This window comes from Carettochelys insculpta, chromosome 6, assembly GCF_033958435.1.
Source record: "Carettochelys insculpta isolate YL-2023 chromosome 6, ASM3395843v1, whole genome shotgun sequence".
Taxonomy (NCBI): Eukaryota; Metazoa; Chordata; order Testudines; family Carettochelyidae; genus Carettochelys; species Carettochelys insculpta.
Genome location: NC_134142.1, coordinates 94,023,052 through 94,049,007, shown reverse-complemented (window position 1 = coordinate 94,049,007; position 25,956 = coordinate 94,023,052). Strand labels below are relative to the sequence as shown.

Here is a 25,956-nt window from a genome sequence, read left to right as displayed (position 1 = left end):
GAGGGAGATATAAACATATCTGGCTGATCTCTCTTTTGGGTGCAGACTAAAAAGCAACCTGTTTTTGTAGTCAGAAAAAGCTACTGGGTAAATCAGAGAACATTCTTTCTAAAGCAGAGTGTTGCCAGAGGACAAGGTGGGGCTGTTTTATTTATTTAATACTGCATAGTTTTACACACACCATTAGGTCCAAATATTTGATGTTTGCCACACTTGTTATGGGTTTCTCCAGAGAGATGTGGTCTTTTGACAGCAAAAGATAAAAAATAACAGATATAAATGAGTCACAGTATCCCAGCAGTAATTAACAATGATGCAATATTCATGTGAAGAAGAGAACTAGAAGAATTAAGTTTTCTTGGGAATGCTGCTGCCAAAAGCCTAACCCGTGATAGCTAGAGAGAGAGAGAAAAAAAAAGACCTTGGAAACATACATTAGCATTTTTAAGGGAAGTGGATACAATAATTTTGCAAGGTGAAAATCTGAGCCTGATGACACCAAATCAGGTTGTTTTATTTACAAAATAAAAATCATGCAGGATGAAAAAGTAACCATTATGTATATCCTCATTTTCACACTTCACCATCTAGAAGAAAACTGTTATTTCAACCTGCTTGACTGATTTAGTACACCACAGTTGTAATTTAAGTTTTACCTGCTAACCAGCCTGTGACCTCCTAAATTATTTCGATCTGCCCTGCAGTCTGGATGTGATCTGTCGACAGAAGTTTTGTTGCAAGATATTTTCCAACACAAACTTCTAACAACAAATCCCTGTAGTCAAGACATAGCTATATGTTCTCTTTCAAAGACTTTTGATTAAGCGGTCGTGTTTACACTCACATTGTATTGGTCTAATCTACTAAAACACAAACTACTGTAAGAAAAAAGATTGAAGAAACTGCTTTATAACATAATATGAAACCCAATACTGCTTTCTGTTGCCAGTATAATTCCCCAGTGAGATGGATAAATTGTGGTCAAGACCTGGACAGGTTAACTAGTGGTCATCAATGCTGGTGGTACCTTTATATACAAAAAATGGAAACTATTGGACGTGGCATGTGAAATCTAATACCAGCCAAGAAAGAAGGCAGCTGTTGTACTTTCATTTTTTTCTCTTTGAAGGGGCTTTAATTGAAAGCTTGGTGAAAAATACAGGTTACATTCATAGTGTTATCAATAATTTGTAACAGCAACAACATCAAAACAGTGATGCACCTAATATTTATACATATTCTAATTTTAGCTGTCTAAGAGCAATACATTATTAGATATATACACACACATATGCCATTTCAAGCAATTAATAGGAAATAATAAACCCCTCCTCCCCAAACCCTGAAACAATATATTTCCTCACACTAATGTCTCTTTCACATATACTTGACAAAGAGTCTTTTTAAGTTACTTATTTTAAGAGTAATCTGTTAATGAAGATCCTGGACCAGCCCCATTTCAGTTCAGTTTTAAGTTTATACAACTTGCTAACCACATAACCAGTGTGGTTTACATTATAAACAAATCCCAAATGCCTACAATGAGTGGAATCTGTTTGGGGTAAGAAGGAGATCTGTGCATCTCATGATGGAATAAATTTAAACCAGTCCAAAACACAAAAAAGATTTAAACAGAGATAATACAATTTCTGGGGCTTAATGCTGGAAAGTTAAAAGCAAGTTAACTTAATTGTAAGATTCTAATTTTCTGCACAAAGTGGCACTGGTTCATCTAGCATAAGCTGCTCTAGAAATTTTTTAAGTTGATTTGTGAAATTCAGATCAGAGCTTACATTTTAAAAAATTGCCCTGCAGCAGTACAAGTACAAAAGTCTCAAAACCAAAAATGTCCCAAGTGTTTTAGTTTTTTTTTTTTGGCGTGTGTGAATGTATTACAATTTAGAAACCTTAGTGTATGCACATGTGCCATAAGCATACAACTTTACCTTAGCAGACATGCACACACAGTTTGACTGAATAAGGTGCTCTAAATTTGCACCTGGCAACATTCAAGTGGAAATAAAAACTGAAAGCTTTTCAGAGGAAAAAACACCACGAGTAACTACAGTTCGTAGTAATATTTTTACTGTAACAGTCTCTAACTCCATAACAATGTCCTAAAAAACTCACTTAGCATTATTGAATGGGAATTTTTTTTCAAAATCCAAATGGATGACAAAACTGAACAGAATCCTACAGTTTAGTAAACCTGTCTCAGGTGGATAGTGAAGACAGACATAGCGTTCCTAAAGAGGTGGTCAAGGATGATTGAAAAGATTACAGTAGTTCATAATGTCCCATCTGGTTTATTCATTTATTTGAATTTTCTAAAGGGCCAACTGAAGTTTAGTCATGTTCCTCTGGTGCATGTTGTGATGACGGACTAATTCATCGGATCTGGCAAATTTTTTTTGACAGCTGGGCCATCTACAGCTGAATGGCTTTTCACCTGTTAATAAAAACACCCATTATTTAGCTGGCATAAGGATGGGTTGAAACATTTACTACTTATTTTGTTTCTTTAGAACTCCGTTCAATAGGAAAACTATGGGTCCATCTCTGTAAGGTACTGAATGCCCTCAAATTCCCATTCATTTCGATGCTAAGCACTCTGCAAGACCAGGTCCTAAACAAGGGCATTTCTTATTCAACCCAAGTTTTAAAGACACCCTTTTAAGATTAAGCTGAAGATTTGTAACAGCACATTCCTGAAGGAAGGATGCAGGCCTGGCACACTGGTTATTGTTTTAAGCATGATCCCCATGGTAGTCAGTCATTTCCAATTACTTTAATAGGCTCTATCAAGCTATCAATGCTCAGTGAAGACCTATTGAGTTGAGTAAGAAGAGGTTTATGGAGCTTAGCCTCAGGTTTGGTGAGCTGGTACAAAAAGTTCCTCACTGCTCTCCAAGTCAAGCAGACCTCAAATGTCCCACTGAGAAGAAAAAATGGGAAATTATTGGAGGCCTGGAATGTTCCGAGTTTTCCTCGGCATTGCCCTAAGCAAATCAATATTCAAAAACCCAAAAAGACTCCAAACAGAAAAATAGCATTTCTGCGCTTTTATCAATTCTTCATTTTACCACAGCATGCAAATGCAGTAACAGTTCATATTTCCAGCAGATCAGAGCAAGACACAAGTCAGAATAGAATCAGAAATGTTATTCTTTTTCTAGATTTGTATAGTTAGCCATATCATCTTGGATTTTCTATTTGTTTGTCTTTTTAAGTATGTACAGGTCTGTTTCTGGAACCAAATTCATCTGTGCAAGCAAGAGGTCAACATTCTTTAATTCAATACACTCTAGGGTTGCCATGAGCTTCCCTAACTACCACTACCACTATGCCATCCTCTTCTGTGACTCATGTTTGTGCAGATCATTTGCTGATCATTTCAAAACTTACAGACTAAGGGGAAGTTTGGACTGTGGTGAAGTTATGTTTGTTTGCAAAATGTCCAGCAGTGAAACAGATACATAAACAGGGTTTGAAGTCCAGTTAATCATAAATTTGGGTTTTCATCTGAAGAAGTAGGTTTTACCCATGAAAGCTCATGGCCTAATAAATTTGTTAGTCTCTAAGGTGCCACGGGATTGCTTGCTATTTGTCAGTTTAGCTACTTGACTATATAATTAGCTAGTCAACATCAGCTCCAAGTGCTTTAGTACTGACCTCCACTAGCTCCATGAAGGAAAAAATAAAACTGTGTGTACCTTAGTTCTGTTGATGTAGGTCTCCTTGGAGACATCTTGAGTTATCTATCTGGTTGTAAAAACACACCTTTTTGGCAGCAAAGACAGGTCCAGCTCATGTTGTGGCTATGAGGTGATAAAGCCTCAGGGTCTGGGCTTTGCTTGACTCCTCTCACTTGGGAACAGAACAGAGCTTATGGCCTTGTCTTCATTGGGGCCGTGGGGAAAGTTTTTTTTTTAACTTGAGGTAACTAACAGGGGCAAAATCCTAGTGAAAATAGGCAGTCTGTAGCTTTCATATGTTAACTGGTTGAGGTAAAACCTATATTCCTGCCTAGCTTTAACTCACTCTAATTTCTTTGAAAACTACACAGTTCCTTGGCTTCACTAGGAATTTACCTCATGTTAACAAGGAACACACTTTTTTCCTAATGAAAATGCACCCAGTTTCTGGCCTAGCTGACACTTTGACAGTGGGCATAAACTAAGGATTTAAAAAACTGTCCCCTTTGCCATTTGCAGAAAATAAAAGTGCAAACAATGAAAGACACAACATATTGTCTTAAGCTTTCTTTTGGAGAGAGCCTGGAAAGTGCTGGCATCCTACAGCTGAAAAGTTCTGATTGTAGTGAATTATTTTTCTTTAATGTTAAACACGAATATTTTGTGGGAGGAAAGGGAAGAGCAAAACTCTTCATTTTAGCTGGGGGAATAGGACTTCCTACAAGTCCTCGTCTGGCAATGTGGAGGCACATTTCAAAGCCTGAGCCCATTACAAACAGCACTAAGATATGTAATAATATAGAACTCTAAAAAAAGCAACAGAGAGGGGGCTGTGCTAGTCTATATACTATCAAAACAAAAAGTAGCACTTTAAAGACTAGCAAAATAATTTATTAGGTGAGCTCTCGTGGGACCGACCCACTGAAGAAGTGGTCTGAAGAAGTGGGTCTGTCCCACGAGAGCTCACCTAATAAACTATTTTGCTAGTCTTTAAAGTGCTACTTGACTGCTTTTTGTTTGAAAAAGAGCAAGACAAGCCAATTTTCATATAAGTTAGTAGATCAAATTGTTTGGCCAAGCACGGTGCAAACCGCTATAACAGAAAAAGTAGCTTCACAAAATTCTAAAATTACCTCCTGAATATGAGGGTCCAGTCAAAATACTACAGAAAGGGACTATTTTAATTTCATCTTTATGTTTCCTCAAATGTTCCTTAAACATTTTGTCATGTATTTACTTTAGATTTTGTGCACATGGCTGTTTAGGGTTAGCAGAAGGACTGGTTTGATTCTTAAGAGACATTTAACAGTAATGCCAGCTTTCCCAGCCTATCTTACATTAGGCCTCCTCAGCCCTGGACTAGACAAGCCATGAGCAGAGATGAGAGGATCCTTCTACTCCATGAGCCTTCACTGAGGCTGGCACTAAACGGCCTCTCTGTAGGCAATTGTGGTGTTAATAGTTTATGCACATGGGGATGCTTGTGGTCGGAGGTCATTAAAACCATTTCACAAAATCTGACAAAATACATTATGCCAAACTGACGTGTCCTGAAAACACAAAGTAATAACATTTTCAAAAGCACTTAAGTAATACAGGAGCCATAATACAGGAGCCTAAGTCCTAATTTGAAAAGTACTTGGGGCTTGTAGGAGCCAATCTCCCTGGAAGTCAATGGGACTCAGTTTCCTAAGTCATTCAGGCACTTTTGAAAATGTCAGCCAAGATTCAAAGAGTCCCTCAAAACATTTAAATTGCAGTAAAATTGACTTAGCTTAAATAAATAATGAAATATAAATGTGAAGAAAAGTTTACGCACTTGTTTTACCTGTATGAGTCCTGGTATGAGTCTTCAGATGATCAGATCTGGAGAACTTTCTCTGACAGGTTTTACACTGGAAAGGTTTCACACCTAAACAGATAAAAAAAAGTCTATTCCTGTACTCTAACATCTCATGGGAGAGCTCAAGGAGATCAGTTATTTCTGAATTTTCAAAATACTGGAATTTTTGTTAATAGTTCCCGTAACTACTCCTCCCCAGCTACCCGCCTACGTGTCCCAAACAGCATTAAACTTGCCACTTCACAAGTTAGCCTTTCGTAACCCTGTCTTTCTCCTAATGACCGGTTAACACTCTGTGGTACAAAGCGTCCCAGCTGCAACCAGTGTAACTAAGCACTAAACCACAGAATTCAAAATATGGAAAGTCATGATGAATAAAAACTTTGTGAAGCTTATTAATTTTCTGGTGCCAGTGATTGAGTGCTTGGGTGGCCACCTAGAAGAGTTTCCAGTACTGCCCAACTGATTAGCAGAGTGCCCATAGACTCCCACAGCTGACAGCATATGTTTCTACTGGTGGTGCACATCCACAAATGCCTGGGTGCACACAACAAACTTTATTCCACAAATGGATGGAAAAAATAGAGGGAACAGTGCTTGTAATATTCCTCAGTCCAGAGAGCCACATCATTCTCCACTTTGTAGACTGAGGCTGTCTACACTTCAGGGTTTTTCTGGAATAACTTATTTCAACATGCTTCCTGCACAGAGGTTTTGGCCACTATAGCCACACACACTTAAAGTCAGTGGGATTTAAGCACATGCTCACAATTAAGTACATGCCTAAGCACTGTGCAGAATTGGGATCTGATTAACAGCAGTGCTCTATAGAATGCAACGGGTGCGGCGTAAACAATCATCTGCTCCTCCTTTCTGCATGCACATACTTGGTAGTTCCATTGCCTTTCAGGCCTCACACAAAGGTGAGTGCAGGGCTTTTCCTGCTCTCTATCACTGACGTATTAACTGCATTAATTACTTTTATAAGATTACGAGTAGATGGTTTTATTTAGTTTAATCATTCCTTGTTCAAAGACGCCACGTATACACAGCCCCCTCGCTTCTGGAAGGGGCATGGTAATGAGCAAAGGGGAATATTCAGATGAGGCGTGGATTTAACGGCTCTTGCTTCTGGGAGGAGCTCTTCCGGAAGCAAAATCTCATGGAAATATGTAAATGAGGTATGTGATATTTAAATCTGTGCCTCAATTGAATATTCCCCTTTGCTCATTACCATGCTCCATCCAGAAGCGAGGGGGCTGTGTAGACAGGGCCAGAGAGAATATTTCCTACTCCATTCATGTCACTTCGGGGAGCAGAATGTTTCATTTTGGAAAGTTTAAATACTACTTTACAGAATCCACAAGCTCACTTACTGAGGCATACATTTGTGTTTCTGAAATGCTACTAGAAAATCACTACCCCTACAGTCTAATTAAAGATGAATCTTCTCTGAAATAGAAAATTACCTCCTATGAATATTAGAAAAAGAAAGAACTATACCCAACAAACCTGTGTGTCGCCTTTGGTGTCGTTTGAGTTGGTCTGAACGAGAGAACCTTCGCTCACAGTCCTTAAAGTCACATTGGTACGGTTTCTCACCTTAAGAAGGCAACGGTTTCATTAAAAAGGTATTCCTGAATTTAGAAGCACATCAGCTTCATGTTTAATGAGTCTCTCTATTTATAAAATGTCCTACTCTAAAAGGCTAGGGCATCTTCTCACATATTTATTTTTAAGGCAGTCTAGAGTTAATGGACCAGATTCTCAGTTGATTCAAATTGAGGTAGCTTGAAATCAGTGGAAGCATGAAGATTTACATCAGCTGAGGATCTAGCACAATTCATTTACCTTGATGAAATTTGATCTTGAATCAGTTTGTTCTAAAATGGGGTACAGAAACAGATGAAAATTACAAAACTGAACCCAAAGCTGCCTTAATATTTATTCCAATATTTGCCATTATTCTAATATCTAACAATAAAAAGAGCAATTGCTCTTGTTCCCACGGAAGGCCACATTCTAACCCCTTTTCCAATTTTCACAAGGAAATAATTTACACAAATGAAAGATTTATAAATTGCTATAAACTGGATATGAAGATAAAAAGATCAAACACAAAGCATTAGGACTGGTAAATTTTTATCTGGGATAACTGTGTAAAAAATGGCAATACTCAAATTTGGAAGAAAGCAAATTTCTTGCCCAAAATTCCTATTCCGTCACTCCTCTTAAAGACTATGAAAAGCCATATTTCACATGAAAATACCTCCCTCACCCAAGAACTCAAGACTGCCTGAGACCAAAGCGATACACTGGCCTTAAAATAAAACAACCACCACCACCTCACATCCATACAGTACCTTTAACCACAAGAGCTTTACAAAGCATCTAAGCATACAAACATAATGGAAATGCAGCCATTTCCAGAGAGAAGAGTAGAAACAAACTAGTGTACAGCACACTGTGTAATAGTAGGATGACCAGCACAGAAGGGATAACAATCTTACTGACAAAGAATTTTAAGGTCCGATCCTCATTTACATGAAGGTCTCTTTACACCACCCTGTCAAGCTAGAAGGTCATAAAATACATAATTTATATTTACAACCACCCTAAGGCCCTTTTACAGTGGCAGAATTGAGCCATTTAATGTGTGTGCAGAGCAGGAAGGACACTGGTGTTTAAATGCTTCATATGAAAATTCTACATGCAGTCAATTGCATGGAACTTGGTTTTTCTGCTTTGGAGGGGTGAGGTGTACAACAAAGACCCAAAATGAAGGAGTTAAAAAAAAGCAGCTTGAAGACAGGTGTATTTTTTAAAATGTATGAAACTCCCAAACATCTAAATGTCAAAATTCTGTGTGATAGTAAATAATCTCAGAGGGATAGTCATGTGAGTCTGTAGCTTCACAAACAACAAAAAGTCCTGGTTCCACAGGACTGTTGTTATTTGTGTTTGTGGTATTAGTTTGTAATAATGACCACAGAAATAAGTTTCTCTTAGCCCCATTTGAATCTAGAATGAGTTCTGTACATTGTGAAGTGCACAGCAGGCATATGCTTAGATACTTGTGTTCATGTTGTGTGTGATCTACAAGAGTGAACTGACTCCTTTTATATTTTATTGCAAAATTTAAAATGCTTCCTTATTGAAAGGGCATAGTAATTTTAACCTTGAAAATATTTTTCTTTGTAGCTTATCCTTACTTATTTTCAAAAATTACAATATTACATCTCTATAATTTTTGTTTTATCAAAATTATGACTTTAGCTTAAAACAAAAATGTGACATTCTGGAATGAGTCACATTCTGATCTCAGCAACACTTTTGCAAATGTTGATTAACTATTTATGTTAACGGAGATTTATAGCAGTATAGCCAAGATCAAAATTTTCCCCATACTTAAATATCTGTATAAAAATCTTTATAACTTCCGGGGGCAAGTACCCAAAGGAGTTTACTGACTCTTAAAACTAAGCATAAGTGATTCCATATCTGTTCAGTTTAATTTGTTTATGTAAATTATTACATTTGCTACAAATGTTTGAAAAGATTCTGTATGCTTTTACCACAGGAAGTTCCCCTGCAATGTCTAATTCTAGGAAACCACTTACTTTCAAGAGATTCAGTCATTTGACAGATTTAAGAGACTGAATGCCAGTGGAATAGAATGCAGTAACAGGATGATTGTCTCCTAAGTGCAATATAAATGCAGAAGTTGTTTAATTAGACAATTAAATAGGACAGTCTAACAGGCTTGAACACATCCACTTTGAAAACAAAAGGACCTTTATTTTTGTTTTACAAAATGATCTACTTGCCTGAGAACTTTGATGCCTTTTTTCAGATTATCAACAACCTTCTTTTGTTGGAACCAGAGCTGCTCACTTGCATTCCGATTTGTTTGGGCAGAATTGTTTTGCAATTTAACCACTAGATGGCAGTTTGTAGATTGAAGCCATTTAAAAACAATTAATTGAAAATATTTTATTAGAACAGAAAAAACATCAACCAACATACAAAGTGGGTGAGGGGGTCAGCCAAACCAGCAAACTGACACAAAAAAGTGTGTTGAAATTGAGTGCAGAAGGAAATGGGGTGAGATTTGGAAAGGATCCATAATTTCCCTCTCCATGATTCTTGGGCTTCAGCAGGGGCCTAATTAAGCGCCCACCAAAGTTAACAGAGACGTATAATAACTTCAGTAAGAATCAAAAAAAGTATCCAGAAAACTGTCCTAGGTGTTCAACACCAAACACACAGCAGATTCTCTAAACTGCTTAACAAAAAGATTGTTTGTAATGTCATCACTCCCAGGGTTCATTGGGGCATCCACCATTAGCGCTCAATCCTCCAAGTCTGAGCAATGTGCAAACAATATTATGGGATTTTTATCTGTAGTATTTTCCCAAGTGACAAATACAAAACAGAAAGAAGTTGAAAATCAGACTGTACTTGCCCTTTGCCCTCAGCTTCCTTGCTCAGTTTTTCACGTTTATTTACATTTCAGTACTAACAAGAACATCATAAAGGCTGGCCAGAGTGCACTAACCCACCTCCCCATTTTGATGAAACATTACACCTGGGGGCAAGCTGTGGGGTGGGGCAGAGGGAGAAGAATATTTCAATATGAAGCCATTTTTATTTTAGAATTAGAAAACACAAATCGCACTTGAGGTTTAAAGTACTGCTGCAGACACAAAATAAATCTGAGCTGACCTAGTTCTGGTTTGCTTTTTTATTTGCTTCTATTTTAATTTTATTTTTATTGGAGTCTCAAATATGTGTCAGTGTCCTTATTCAAAGTGGGCCAAAATTATACAAGTGTAAATGGAAGGCAGATTCTTTCAAACAAATGCAGTTATTCCAGATTTACCTAAATATTGCATTTTGTATTTGTGCTTTGGTTATACTTCCCTGTAAGTGCATAACATTGGTCATTCAAGTATGCGTTTGGTGGAGGAGTTCTTGGATGGGGAGGTGGGCTAGTGCTCCTTGGTGCAGATCCCGTTTGCAGATGCAGTTCAATATCAATGTAAGTGTATGTATAAATTATAACTTGTTTCAGTAAATTTTTGGACTTTTTTTGCAATTCAGGCTGAAAGATAATTGTGCATTTTCTTTGCACAAAAATGTAAGGGGTGTGGATTTCTGACTTGGCAAGAAAAGAAATATTTTCAATGCTGCATATTATCTCACAAGAATGAAATCTTACAAGGTCCGCCTCCAATCAATATTAATAGAGGAAGGACAGCGTAGGGCACTGACCTGACACCTAGATGCCAGGGTACAATTCCCCACTCAACCACAGACCTCATGCATAAGCATAGACAAGTCATTTAACCTACCTTTCCTTCCCCATCTGTAGAATAGGGGTATTTCTCTACCTCTTAGGGACTTTGGAGGATAAAATTTAATGATTGCAAGGTGCCTAGATACAACGGCAAGGAAGGTCATATAAGTAACTAGATGGAGGAAGGAACACAGAAGGGATGTCCAAAAGACTCACACCATACTGACTGGGTTTTGGCAGCAGTGTATAATCCATAAAACCAAATCACTGTGAAATGTAGCACCTCTACATATTTACTATGTAATTTATGGTGCAGCAAACCTATGGCTATACACTTGCAAACACAACCTTGGACTTTCAGCACCACAAGCTCAATCCCCTGACACTTGAATTAAAAGGATTAACTCCATTAATTGCAGGCTCTCAGCCTTCATTGAGGGCAGCTACTAGACAGAATAACCAGCACACATGCTTTCCCTATATGTTACAAAATCCTTACAAAACACTTCTGGACAATTACTGTTTTTTCTCTCTTTTTAAATTAAAGCTTTTAGAGACAGAAGATCCAAAAAGCTATTTTCTGTACAAGATGGCCAGGTTTTTATTCAGAGTACATTCATATCTTTACTAGGGATTAGAGTATCATCAGACAAAATCTGGAAAGAACAGTGACGTTTCTGCCATAGACCAGGTTCATGAAGATGTGTATCTGTGTGTGCAATATTTTATTTGTACATCTATATAATCAGTCCTCAAAGCAATCCTTGAAATCTATTCACCACATTATCTACAGTATTGTTTATTATTTATATTTATTTTTGCATTTCTTTAGGAGCCCAATCTACTACAGTGGAATATTCCAAGATAACAAGTGTGTTTTTATCATTTTGTGTTTCAATAACTGTATTGCTACCCATAGATATGCAGTCTTCAAGGGTACAAAATGTGAATGTGTTTTCAAAAAGAACTTTGTTGAAACATTAGTAAAAACTGATTAGAGATTCCAATTTCATGTTTCAGAACACTGCTTCATTTTGCAATATACCAGTTGGTAACATTATCTTGGGGGAAAAGGACATAAGTAGAAGAACTAATGAGTCAAGCATCTATAAATATCTAGTAGGTGATGGGAAGAAAAACATCAGGAACCAAAATTATTTTGTAACAGCACTAACAGCTAGTTTAAGTTTCCATATTAATAGTTCATCCTGTTTCAAATAAAGTCTCCATTATTGCAAAACCTGGTCCATTATATAATAAGAAAGGTGGAAGGGCTTTTAACTACATTTGTATTCAAATACCACATTAACCCAGGAATAGTACAATTATATACGGGCTAAAGAAAGAATTAATACAACCAAACGTAACCTCTATTGTAGCTGGCCTCTGGAAGCGGTCCAGCTTTCTTTCAGCTATCCAGAGTACCGTCTATGCAGAGTTGTGTATATTAGTGGAAGAAAAGGAGGAGTGTCCCTCTTTCTGTGAGTGCAGAGCATCTTGCTAGATATTGCACTGCCTCTACCCTTTCTAGGTGTCTGACTCCACACAGCCCAATTGGCATATTTAGCACTGACGCCTACATTTACAATGCTCAGGTGTTGCTCATCTGCCTGTTTAGTCTCACATTAAGAACAGTTTAAGAGAGCTGTGGGTTTACTTTACCAGGTGGCCCTTAGCTGCCTGCTCTATTACATTCAGACTAGCCTGATGAAAGTCCCTTATGTCTACACAGCAGCTTTTTTCAAAATAAGATGTTCCAGAAGAGCTATTCCAGAATAGCTTACTTCAAAATAATGCTGCTACACACAAAACATACTTGGCTATGTCAAAACACAGCATCTACACACACAGGCTACATCTACACTACAGAGATCTTTCGAAAGAAGTTCTTCCTGAAGATCTTTTCCGAAAGAACTTCTTTTGAAAGAGTGCATGTTTGTGTACACACACACACACACACACACACACACACACACAAAGCGGGTCAAAAGAGTGATCTGTTCTTTCGAAAGAGAGCAGCCACATAGCCCCTGCTCTTTCAAAAGAGAGTGCCAGGGATTTAAAAAAAAAAAAAAAAAAAAAAATCAGGTCCCATGAGTACTGCTCTTTTGAAAAACAAAGGCCTTTGGAGCATCTAAACACATTTTCTTTAGAAAGAAATGGGAAAGGAGCATGCTGCATCCTTTCAATTTACTTTCGAAAGTATGCTTTTTGTGTGGAGAGATTCCATGGGATTTTTCAAAAGAGCCCCCTTCTTTGGAAAAATCTTTTAAAAGTACTTGCTAGTGTAGACATAGCCATAGAGCCCATTTTGAAATAAAGTCATTGGATGCACTATGGCTTACTTTTAAATAGGTGCTGTTAAGACAGGGAGTAGAACATATTTCTAAATAATTACACTATTCCTCGTTACCAATTTCAAAATAAGCCAGCCACTATTTCAAAATTATTTCAAAATAGTGGTTGCATTGTGTAGGAGCTAGGATAGTTACTTTGAAATAATGGCTGTTATTTCTAAATAACTTGTTGTGTAGACATAGTCCTATAGATCTGCCTCTAAGACAATGCCTTGCATTTAAAAAAGCAAATAGGATATGGAAAAAAGGACTAGTAAAGAAGCTGTCACTCAGTAAGCACTGCCAGCAGGAAGAGAGGCCCCACCCCCCGACAGCAGTGATTCAGGGAAGTGAATTCCTCCATAAAAGAAAGATTGGTTTCCAAAGCTTTCTGTGTAATGGCTTCACAGCCCTCATGCTGAGAAACAGGGAAAGACAAAAGAAACAAAGATAGTAGAAATGGATCCTGCCATGAAGTTCATATCTGACTATTAAATATCACTGAGTATGAATATGTTCACATCTGAGGGACAAACCTGGCCTTTTCATGATTCTAAGGCAAGTTTGCAAAATTCAGAACCATACCAAGCTTTGAATTTTAAATATCTCATAGTTCAGGGATGTATGGATCTAGGGCCACATCTGAGAGTGAGAGAGATCATTCTGGAGGAAAAGCTCCTCGAGATTTGTGAAGCATGGAAGACAATGAACTCACTCATGAGCATTTATCTTCTCTCCCTGGCACCAAAATGACTAGCTTCAGAATAATATGGTGTAAACCAAGCACCTATACGTAATAAGGTAAGAGCTGAATAATTAACAATTTTCAGATTATGGAAAAAAATCAAGATTTGAAGCAAATACATTTAGTGTGGAGGCAAATGGGGTGATAGTAAAACGACTCAGAACTTTTCAAACAAAATATTGCCATAAAGAGCTGTTAGAGGCTCCCAAGTACTTACAAATTAACATTAGAACTGTTTATGGAGATCAGAGTAATATATCTGTACAGCTTGAACTATGAAGCCCGAATTTAAGCTGCAAGCTAAGGTATCGTGAATTTGTAGTCAAACACAGAAGATGCCCAGTCAAACTTTCTGGCTGTGTCTAGACCAGCCCCCAACTTCAAAGGGTGTATGGTAATTAGGGTGTTTGGAGATTACTAACGAAGTGCTGCGGCAACTTCAAATTTTGAGGAATAAAGGGACTTCGAAGTAGCGGGGGCACTTTGAAGCACCCACGGCTGACCCGCAGCTACACGCAAGCTGGCACTTCGAAGTTGCCACAGGGGAGATTTAGACTAATGAAGTGCTGCATATGCACCACAGCACTTCATTACTAATCTCCCGACACCCTAATTACCATGCCCCCTTCAAAGTTGGGGGCTAGTCTAGACAGCCTCTATGTATTGTGCAGTCCTGTGGATTATGAAATTTAAAATGCATTGCACTGGTTGTCTTTAACATCTGCATATTTGCTGAGTGCAATTAACATTACCACAGTGAGCAAAGTAGTCGATAGCATTGGGGGTTGAAAATGCCCTTTTTATAGAGTTGACCACATTTTCATAGAGATAGTGTACGACAGACCAAGGGACTATTTACAGTAATGTGAACTACCTCAACAGTGTCTTTCATGCCTATGATATTGACAGCAATTGCTGATGCAATAAAGCAAAAGCAGGAAAATATGTATCTTTAGTACAGCTGTGACCCTAAGAGCATTCCAATGCAAGAGGACAAGTGGCTCAGTGACAGTTTTGGACGGCCTGGCCATTTCAGGGTATCCCAATTCATGCAGGTCATAACCTGTAACTAAAAAGGTGTCATGTAAGATAACAATAGGAAGCTAAGAAAACCCTGACCATTAATATTATTGCATGAAGAGGATAAATTCACAAGCTAAAAACTTACTGGAAATCATAAAGTGTGTCTGCCAGGAAGTGTCAAAAGTTTCCCCACCCTGAAGATATTTCCAGGGTACATTACAAGACAACGGGAACGCAATCAGCTCCATCAAACCACCAAGGTGCAGTATTAACCACTGAGTATCACAGCACAGGGAGGAAATGCAAGAAACAGATTAATTTGCATTTTAGCAAATTAGTAAGGGGTAGGGAAGAGAAACCAGCATGGAATTTCGTTCATCACTAGACTTCATATCTCCTTCCCCACAACTTGCATGAGCTTTACTATGGGGAGTAACCTTCAGAAAAATCCGCTCAAAAGGTTCACTGGACTATACAAGATAGAAACAAACAAACAATCCCAAATTATCTTTCATCTAGGAACTGAACACTCTGGGCTCTGTAGGAAATCCTAAGCAGAGGAGTGGTCTTACTGGAATGTAGACGGGTAAGGAAATTACTTAGACCAAAGGCTATAGTTTGCTGTGTTTAGTCTTAACCTGTAGAAAGTATATTTCACTTATTTGCTTATAGCCATTTCTAACACTAGCCTTAAAATCCTATCTCCTTTGGTTAATAACTTGTTTTACTTGTAATCTAAACCGCTCCAGTGCTGTGTTTTATTTAAATTGAATATTAATTCCAGTTAATGTGGCAAATTGCTGAATATGATATCTTTAAAGGGAGAAACAACCTTAATCCCTGTCTGATTGGTTCAGAAGAGGGCTGGACACTGCAGAGCACATATTTTAGGGAAAATTCAGGCCTGGGAGGGGGAATTTGGAGTCATCTTGCCACCTATAACCAAGAATGGTGAGGCCAGAGTGTGTGGCAGTGGTATAACAATCAGGCTGCTGGAATTATAATTGCTGTGTGGCATTATGGCTGGGGGAAAGACCAGAGCTGTACCCGAGGGGGCGTGTACTGGGATCTCACACACACCTTGCTCCTAGGCTCACTCTGCTTGTTGGCCCCATTGACTTTTTGAATGTGTGGGGGTTGACTGGGGGCATCTAGACAAAAGAGCAACATTGATTGCCCCAGAATGCTCTGCTAATATCACAAGGCAGGCAGCAATAAAACTCCTCACTGGGGGGATTGCACTTCAAAAATATGACAGTGTAACCATTGTAAACAAGATTATAGCCATTCCAGTATGTCATCCAGAGACCACCACCAAATGTTCTTGCACACTACATTTGGGGGGAATCCCTGCCCTGGGGACAGTATAATGATACTGCAGGAACACTGGTATGATAGAATATGCAAGTAACATAACTTGACGCTGAGGTCTATAACCATTGTTTTACAGGGATAGTCCAGACAGCTTTGTTTTAAATCACATACAATATGCAACTTGGAAAAATGCAAAAATTAATGCATCTGAAAATATATAATAATATATACATTTCCTCTCAGTTATGCATCCATTCTCATTCACAAATTTAACTTACATTTTCTTTGGCATGTAAATGGGTATTTGATTATTTTCACTACTTCAGGCGTAAATTATGTTGCTTATATACCCATATTGACTTCATCTGGAGTTGCGTGTACAAGGAATGTGGTATCCAGCTCCTACTTTACAGGATACAGGCTCCAGTCCTATACAATGTGTGCAGTGAATTGACCAGTGAGGAGCAAGGATTTCTTTTGGCCTTGTCAGCCTCTCCCCAAAAAAAGAAACCCTATGGGAAGAGAGGCTGATGCACATCAAAGGACACTTTTCATGGGTCTCATTAGCAGATTAGCTGAGATACTCCTGACACCTGCTGAATTCCCACAATGACAAACTCTGAAATTCTACTCACAGTGTCTCCTCTTAATGCTTTTACTTGGATGACGACATTTCCCTTCTCATGGGAGAATTAGTGTTCCACCCCCGGTTTGTCTCAGTGACGTCCCACAGCACAGGTGAGGAAGGCAAATTGTGTGTCTGCCCTCATGGCACCATATCTTGATCTTCTCTATAGCCAGACAGAAACTGCAAAATCCCTGTGACAAGTGCTGCCTAGATGCCTGTAGACTGCCTTCTACCTGCATACACGCATCATCATCATTCATGTCCCTTCTGCTCACAGAGCTGTGAGTTGCCTCTTCTGCCCACTTATGACTTTAAAAACCATCCCCTTTTCTTTGGCATGTTACTTACACAGGTCAATGTGGCCACTTACCAGTGTGCTTTCTGCTATGCATCTGTAAATGGGACAACTTAAAGTATCGTTTGTTACAGCCAGGGTATGCGCACATGAAGGGACGTTTTTCATTTGTCTCACTAGCTGATCGGACAATAGTTGGAGCTACTCCTGGCACTCGCCGGACATCCTACAATGGCAAAAACAGCAGTGTGCATAGGTAATGTGAGTGCATACAGACACAAGGCTGCTTGCATTAAAATCAACAGAAACACTCCAAGAAACCTGATGATGAGTAGAATATGCTGATGTGCCAAAATGACCATTTTTGTACTCCATTAACAAAGTACAGCAATGTTCCTTCACCTTTTCCATGGACAACACCATAATTATATGAAGGTAAATGCTACATGCTTTATTCCATCTAATAGCAATATTTAAGATTAAATGGGCCAAGTTCTGAACTAATTTCCCAAAGCATGAATGTGGAGTAATCCCCTTTAGAACTGACAGATTACAATTTACCTCAAAAGTACACCCATGTAACAGAGATCAGAATCTAACCTAGAAAAACATTTTTATACTTAATTTTATAAGCTAGAAATTAAGTTAAGTTCCAATGGAGTCAATGTAATGTATTATTACAAACAGAAAAGAAAATGTTACTATTAGATGCTGTTGTCAAGGTCGCAGTATAATATACAACAGGTTTGCTAGAGTGTTCCAGCCAACATGGACTTTCTTCTAGGATAACTGAGCATTAACTGCTCAGTTATACTAAGGCACCTTAAGCAAAATATACAGTGTGGGATCCACCATATTAATTCTATAATCAATTAGAAATGGATGGCAGTCAACCGTCCTGGATTTTATGGCCATTTAAGATGTTTAACTGGTGATTTAGCCCTTAGGATGTGATCACTTGGTGTACACCTGTCTTCAGGTAATAATGTTCAAATGGTTACAATTTCATGAATGTGCACTATCAAAACATTAGGGGACACCTCACTGTTGCTCAATCTCATATACAATCCCAGATCTAACCTGCTATAAACTACAGAAAAGCTTATGTAATCACAGTTACTGGCTATCCTCAAGTTAGCGACAGATGCAGCTCCAAACATATGTTTTAGAAGGAAAAACATATTTTTTCATACTACAACTGTGTCAAAAATTGAACTTATTTTGTTCTTCATTGAAATCAGAAGCATCCTATCTCAAGGTTTCTTTATGACACAGAGGACCTAAAAGCTGTGTCTACACGTGCACGCTACTTCGAAGTAGCGGCACTAACTTCAAAATAGCGCCCGTCGCGGCTACACGCGTCGGGCGCTATTTCGAAGTTAACTTCGACGTTAGGCGGCGAGACATCGAAGTCGCTAACCTCATGAGGGGATCGGAATAGCGCCCTACTTCGACGTTCAACGTCGAAGTAGGGACCGTGTAGATGATCCGCGTCCCGCAACGTCGAAATTGTGGGGTCCTCCATGGCAGCCATCAGCTGGGGGGTTGAGAGACGCTGTCTCTCCATCCCGTGCGGGGCTCTATGGTCACCGTGGGCAGCAGCCCTTAGCCCAGGGCTTCTGGCTGCTGCTGCTGCAGCGGGGGATTCATGCTGCATGCACAGGGTCTGCAACTCGTTGTCGGCTCTGTGTATCTTGTGCTGTTTAGTGCAAGTGTGTCTGGGAGGGGCCCTTTAAGGGAGCGGCTGGCTGTTGAGTCCGCCCTGTGACCCTGTCTGCAGCTGTGCCTGGCACCCTTATTTCGATGTGTGCTACTGTGGCGTGTAGACGTTCCCTCGCAGCGCCTATTTTGATGTGGTGCTGCGCAACGTCGATGTTGAACATCGACGTTGCCAGCCCTGGAGGACGTGTAGACGTTATTCATCGAAATAGCCTATTTCGATGTCGCCACATCGAAATAGGCTACTTCGATGTAGGCTTCACGTGTAGACGTAGCCAAAGTTAGCAACAGAATTATAAATACCAAACCAATAATAATTAACTGGAACTAGCAATTCTATTTCCCTATGTAGAATGTCCCAATATACTTACTTGTATTCCTCTGAAGACTCCGTGGGTGTGTATTCTATATTGGGCCCCACAGCTGTATAACATAGGTCCAGTGTGGTTATCATTCTCATATCCTGTTGCATGGCTGCTGATAAAGAGAGGAAAAATGCATAGAGTTAAACATTTTTACTGCACAGCTGCAAGCAAGAGGATTTGTTCTTACTATGATGATAAATTGCTTTTGCTGTCAGTGGGTAGTCAGGAGATCCATCCTCAGATGAAAATTACTGGAAAAAAAAGATTCTTCTTCCACTAGGTCAGATAACAATCATCACTCTTCCTACACAATTCATTGACTCAATAACATAGTTGCATCTGTTACTGCCCAGTAAGTACAATCCAGAAAAAGGAATATTGACATTGTGTAAAATCTGATTCATCACCCCAAAGATGTTAAGGAAACAAAGACATAGGAACTGAAACTTATGTGCATACGTGCAAGTTATTTATCAGCTAAATGCCAAGCTGGCTATTGCTAATATCTTTGGAATGAGCAAAATGCCTCAAGTTTCACATTAAGTATAGTGGATTTTGTCAGCACCTCATGACTCAGATATTACCAGATAATACTGAGAAAGTGATGACATTTATAAGAATAGCAGTTGTGTACCCATAAGTACAGATTACAAATCAGTGTCCTAACCATTTAACCCGTGTATCATCTTGCAAGATGCACTGTAGCTTAACTCTCTGTTAAAAAAAAAAAAAAAAAAATCAACCTATGCTAACCACAAAAGGGATAAGAACATATGAACAGCCATACTGAATCAGAGCAAAGGTCCTTCTAGCCCAGTATTCTGTCTTCTGACAATGGCCAATGCCAGGTGTCTCAGAGGAAATGAACAGAAAAGGTAATCATCAAGCCATCCATCACCTCCTGCCTATTTCCAGTGTCTGAAAAACAGAGGCTAGGGACATCATACCTGCCCATCCTGGCTAATAGCCAATGATGGACCTATCCTCCATGATTTTATCTAGCTCTTTTTTCAATCCTTTTATAGTCTTGATCTTTACAACAGCCTCTGGCATGGAGTTCCATGGGTTGACTGTGAATTGTGTAAAGATCCTCAGTCTGAGTAAATTATCAAGATCCCAATTAGCAGCACAGCAACACTTAAAAAGCAATATTTTCTCACAATTTCCTTTACCTACTTAAGATGCAATGTATCCTGCAAAATGTTGTTTTGTTGTATAGAAAGGTAGGAACACAGATGGATTTTTCCCACTTGAACATCTCACAGTTATTAATGCCACATATCTGCACTGCAATTGTTAGTTCTGAATTAATAGTCGTTTGTGTTAGTAAATTAGCAGCAGTGGGTGTTTAAATTTCAGTACCGAGAAAACTGAAAAACTCCAGAAGTAGAGTCCAGGGAGACACAGCGAGGGAAGAGCGTAGATGAATGAAAAGTTGTGATCCTGAGGCAAAGTCTAGGATAGCCAGGTCTATTGCCATCACAATTAAAGACTATTGATGTTCCAGGCTTCTGACTGAAAAGGAAAGAAGGCCTCAATGGAAAAGAAAAAAATGGTCTGTATGAAGGGATGGTCTTTCAAATTATTTACAAGAACAATGGAATTGTGGGGTAGAAAGGTCTGAAAATTTGATGAACTAGACCAGAAAGGGAGAGAGCTTTTGTGACTATGTAATGTTGATAAAATGTGTGTGTTGCATTCTTCTTTAGCATTCACTCCATGTAAAAACTAGCAGTCTACTTCTGCCACCTAACAGGAGGGTTCCTTTAGCTCTCATGTCACAATTCTACAGGTTCAAATGCTGATGGTAGCCCAGTTCCTCACCCTCTTCTAATTGCACTAAACCCACAGGAAATCTTCTAGTCCCCATACAAAATCTCATTCTGCAACTTTCTTATTCTGCAGGCTGCTCTCCCCAGAATTCTTAATGGGGTATCTTAATAATAACTTTTTCAGCTAACTGTTCAGGATGACACTGCACAACAATTACCTATCTAGAAGCCAAATCTAGCTTTCTTGAAAAGTATCAGAGGGATAGGCATGTTAGTCTGTATCTGTAAAAACAACAAGAAGTCTTGTGGCACCTTGCACACTAAGATATTGTGGAGCATAAGCTTTTGTGGGCAATGACTGATGAAGCAGGTCTTTGCCCGCAAAAGCTTATGCTCCAAAATATCTGTTAGCCTACAAAGTGCCACAGGACTTCTTGTTGTTTTTTCTTGAACAGAAACCAGGTTTTTAGTTTGTTTTGTTTTTTGGTTTTGTTTCGGTTTTTTTCAGAGCCAAATCTGCAAAGCTCTGATACAACATCCTTAGCTGGACAGGTTAAGGGATCAAAAGTGAAACAGAAGCATTTCACTTCTTCACAAATTCTACCACAGCTGTCATTTTCCAGGTTCTGAAAGGTTAGAGGTTTTTATTCCCAAGAACACCTACTCTAGCAGAAGCAAAGGGTCAAAGACTAGACCTCTTAGGAAAGAAGAGGCTTTTTTAAAAGTTTGCAATGAAACAGGCTAAAATAATAAAAGGTGAATAAAATATTTTGATAGTGGCTTTGCCATGACTGTATTAATAGAGAGAGAATAATGCTGGATGTGTTCAGAGCAGGAATCCTCTTTTATCTATTTATCAATGCCTACCGCAATAGGACTCCAGTTCTGATTGAGGGCTTACGTTCTACCATAATTAAAATCATTTTCTCAACTACAGCATGCACCAATATCAGAATCCTGCAAATGACCCCATCAGTGCTGAACTTTTCTTTCAAGGCAAAAGGCATCAAGAATGAAATCTGCTACTATCATCTGTCAGAATCTGTTCTCATGGCAGAGTACACATCATACGTTTTAAGGAGGAAGCAGAAGAGAGCTAGCATTTTATAACAAGTGGGAGGCATCTGTGAGGTTCACAGAAGTAGCAGTTGTAGGTCTGCAGTGTCATAGGAAAGCAAGAGTAAATGTAAACTGTAGCTTTATTAGCCACCTCTCTGAGGTGGCCTAGCTTAGCTTTGTCATCCTTCACCTATGAGGCCCACACTCCTGATGCAACCTAGGCAGTTCAAGACAAGATATGTAGGAAGCTACCCAAAACATATGGTAAACTTTACCCTGGAAGAAACCTCCAAAAAGGTACAACAAATTACAGTATAAATCATGCTGCAAAACACAGACTAACCTGCATTCTACACTATCTGAAATACAGGAGCCTTGCCTGGTTTTCATTTGTAGGTGATGTGACTTTTCTGAAGAACTATTCCATTTTGAAATGGAGAGTTGACAGCAGAACCCACTTCTAAGAATTAAAAATGCAAGAAAACCATATGAGATCCCCTGGGGATGCTCCTCACAGTAGTTTTTCCAGTCTATTTTAAAATATCATTTGGCTTCCATCAAATCGTTCTACATTCCCCAAGTTTAAATTTCACTGATGGGAAGTCTTCTCTAACATGTCTCATACATTTCTGTATTTCATTCCATTACTCTTGGTCATATGCTTGCTTTGCTCTTGTGTGTACAACTGTGGTAAAAGGCTTGACCACATTTGAAACGGTTTTCAGAGCCACCTGACCACTGACAAATTGACCAGTTAGCAACCCACCCATTTAACAGTTCATCCTAAAATGCATTTTAGTATAAAATCATAGTTCCAGTTCCTTAAAACCCACCACTCATCAGGAATTTACCATATTTGGCCCTGTTTTACTAACTTTGCTCGCGCCGCATAAGCATTGATAGGAAGGCACAATACAATAATTAGTAAATAATCTGGCCCTTGGCAATAGTAGTAATCTAGCATGGGAGGCACTTGGTGGATGTCAATGGGGACTATTAGCACAGCAATGTAAGACTTCACAAATTGGGCCCTGAGCTGCTGCTTTGAATTGAAATCCCACTCTGCACTGATAGTGACTGTCACACAGCTTGTGAAATAAACTGATTTCCCATGTCTGTCCTTCTTAATATCCCTCTTCTGCTAAGAGCAAATATGATGCATGCCAAGCTGTTTTGCACTGTGAACTCTTTGATACATTCATAATTTATTTAGCATACATAACAGAACATGGAAGACTCTATGGAAGAACTAGTGTAAGTCTGGCAACTCTTCTACAGCTTCCCAGGCTTTCCAAAAGCTACAGAATCACAATCTGGAGAGAGTAAGCAGGGGAAAGCCCAACCTCTGTGAACAACAGAAGTCAGTGAGTTCATGCCATACAGTATACTGAAATAATTACAAATATACATCTTTCTGTTGGAGACCTGTAAAAAAGTGGGATATTCTTTGACTTTATGCTCTTTGGAGCAAGGACTATATTTACCTGGGTGAGCAGGCAATGTCTTTTACATTGTAACAGCTAAGGGAAAGTAAAAATATTCATACATACGTATCTCATACAGCTAAAAGGGACCTCCAGATGTCATCAAGTCCAGTCCCCTATCACCATCCCCGACAGATTTTTTTTTAAATCTAACCTGCCCCAGAACCTTGAAAGGCCCCGTCAAGGACTGAACCCACAGTCTTGGTTTACAAGGCCAATGCCATAACCACTAACAGTGGGTTCTGCTTGTTTACCAAGGGATCAACTCTCCTACAGCTCTACAAGTACATTGTAATCTATATTAATTTGCCATCTTTGCAGCAAACATTGGATATAAAAAAAAGATTACAATTTAAAACAAATAAAGAAGCAACAATTGAACCAAGGTGTTAATTGTAGAGTGGGACACTAGAATGATTAAGAAACCCAAGCAGAGTAAAATAGGAGGAAAAAATGTTTTACCTATTTAGTTAAATTTATGACTGATACGGGAGAGAAATCATGAGAAAAAAAAATAGTCAAGGCTAAACAAAGCCAGATGCAATTAAATTTGTTGTGATACAGACAAAACCCTAAAGGAATTCCTCACTGAGTAAAAATTGCAGGATTTGGCTCTTAAGGGTCCCAATTCTGCATTCATTAGTAAATAAGAATTCTCTTGGACTTCACTGGGAATTACCAAAAAAAAAAAAAAAAAAAAATCTATCCAAAGGCAGAACTGGACCATAAATATTTAGAGTTCATCATCAAGTTGGTTGCTGAAATAGCCCCATATATATATGCTAAGGACAATATATATATATATGTGTGTGTGTGTATATATACACACATATATTATATATATATATATATATATACACACACACACACACACATCTATATATAGATAGATAGATATAGATATATATTGTCCTTTGCTTCTAGGGAGCCAGCTGCAGATCTGGAAAATATGCATAAAATGTAGCTCCACATTTCTGTGAAACAAAGATTGATACTTGTGCAACATGAAACGCTAAGCGAGTGCTATATACTGTAGAACATTTAAAAACATTTGCCTTTAGCATTAGGCCAGAAAATCCTTAGCACTCGAAGTAGCTCTTTTAAAATGATTAATCTCGACACTGTACAGATTGTACAGAGATTAATAAAAATGAAGGTTTACAGATGAGAATGTGTGATGAAAAACAGAGCAGCTTTGGAGAGTTGTACCAATATAAGAGGTTATAAAAAAATCTCATAAAAAGATTACCTTCTAATCTGAATATTTAAAAAAAAAAACATACAACCTGCAATTTCTCTCTCACACCAACCTTGCTTTGTTACACTAGCACTGTCTGATTAGTTCATAACTAGTCAACTTAAACCTGGAAAGTCAAGCTTGATTTTATTATTTCATAAGACTAAAAAAGGGACGTTATAGGGCTTAGTAAGAAGAGTGATCAAATATCAGCATGAAACATGAATGCATGTTGACTCATAAAATTTAGACACAGAAGAATAAAAAAATCAGAAGGAAAGATTACACAAAACAGGCATCAAGTTAAGACGGAATTTACTAGTATTGCAATGCAAGACCTGGAATATTTGGATGTAGAAACTGAGCCAAAAATGAGGTTGGACAAGGGTGCAGGCAATTCATGTGATAAAAGGACAGAAGAAAATAAAGCTAATTTCCTTTGCTAAAATATTTACAACCCAAACTTTATTGGAAATATATGCCATCACTGAGGCAATAAAGAGAAGTCTGATGAATGATACAGATGTGTTTCTGCCTGTTACTGGTGGTAATGCTATCAAGCAGAGGGAAGCATAAAGTTGCTGCTTTATCTGCATTCTCCAAGGCAACTGAACATCAGAAAAATGAGTTCACTGATTAGAGCCCAGGATGCAATCATTACAGAGAGAGAAAAGCTGGATGCTGTCATTAAAATACTAAGACACTGAATTTTTTCAGGCATAAAGGGCTGGGGAGAGAGTGGGGGTTTGGTGGCAGAGGCACGTCCACATGGCCTGTTTACTGCCAGCAGCAGCATCTGCCTACAAGGAGATCTTGCACAGCTATGCTAATTAGCTGTACAATTATGCTAATGAGAAGCCATTTGCACTTGCAAGACCACTCATTTCCATGAAGCTGCCAGCACTACAGAGCCATGTAGATCCAGCCATCCTGAATAAAGGAATATTAATTTCCTTGTGAGTTTTCCAAGGTTCTCATCACCATAGCAATGATTAGGTAGTAGTTCCCTAACGAAAATACAGTAAACCCTTGATTTAATGGACTCCGATTTAACAGACTTTAGAAAAAATGGACACTGCCCACCAGCTCCCCCCACCCCCAAATAAATGCTGTCGACTCACCAGAGCCGCCAGAGCGGCTGA

General features: G+C 38.7%; 1 protein-coding gene across 6 annotated transcripts in view; it reads right to left on the bottom strand.

Moving 5' to 3' along the window:
- Positions 1-394: 394 nt before the first annotated feature.
- WT1 (WT1 transcription factor) overlaps positions 395-25,956 on the bottom strand; it is a 46,292-nt gene continuing 20,730 nt past the window's right edge. Inside the window, exons 5-9 of one of the 6 annotated variants that reach the window (XM_074997640.1) lie at positions 19,269-19,374; positions 17,254-17,404; positions 7,051-7,140; positions 5,515-5,607; positions 395-2,449 (exon numbers count right to left, since the gene is read on the bottom strand). In XM_074997640.1, the coding sequence (XP_074853741.1) occupies positions 2,328-2,449; positions 5,515-5,607; positions 7,051-7,140; positions 17,254-17,404; positions 19,269-19,374 (562 nt within the window). In that variant the 3' untranslated portion in view covers positions 395-2,327. The remainder of the gene's footprint in view (positions 2,450-5,514; positions 5,608-7,050; positions 7,141-17,253; positions 17,405-19,268; positions 19,375-25,956) is intronic. The other 5 variants (XM_074997643.1, XM_074997642.1, XM_074997644.1 and 2 more) reach the window with 5 other exon arrangements.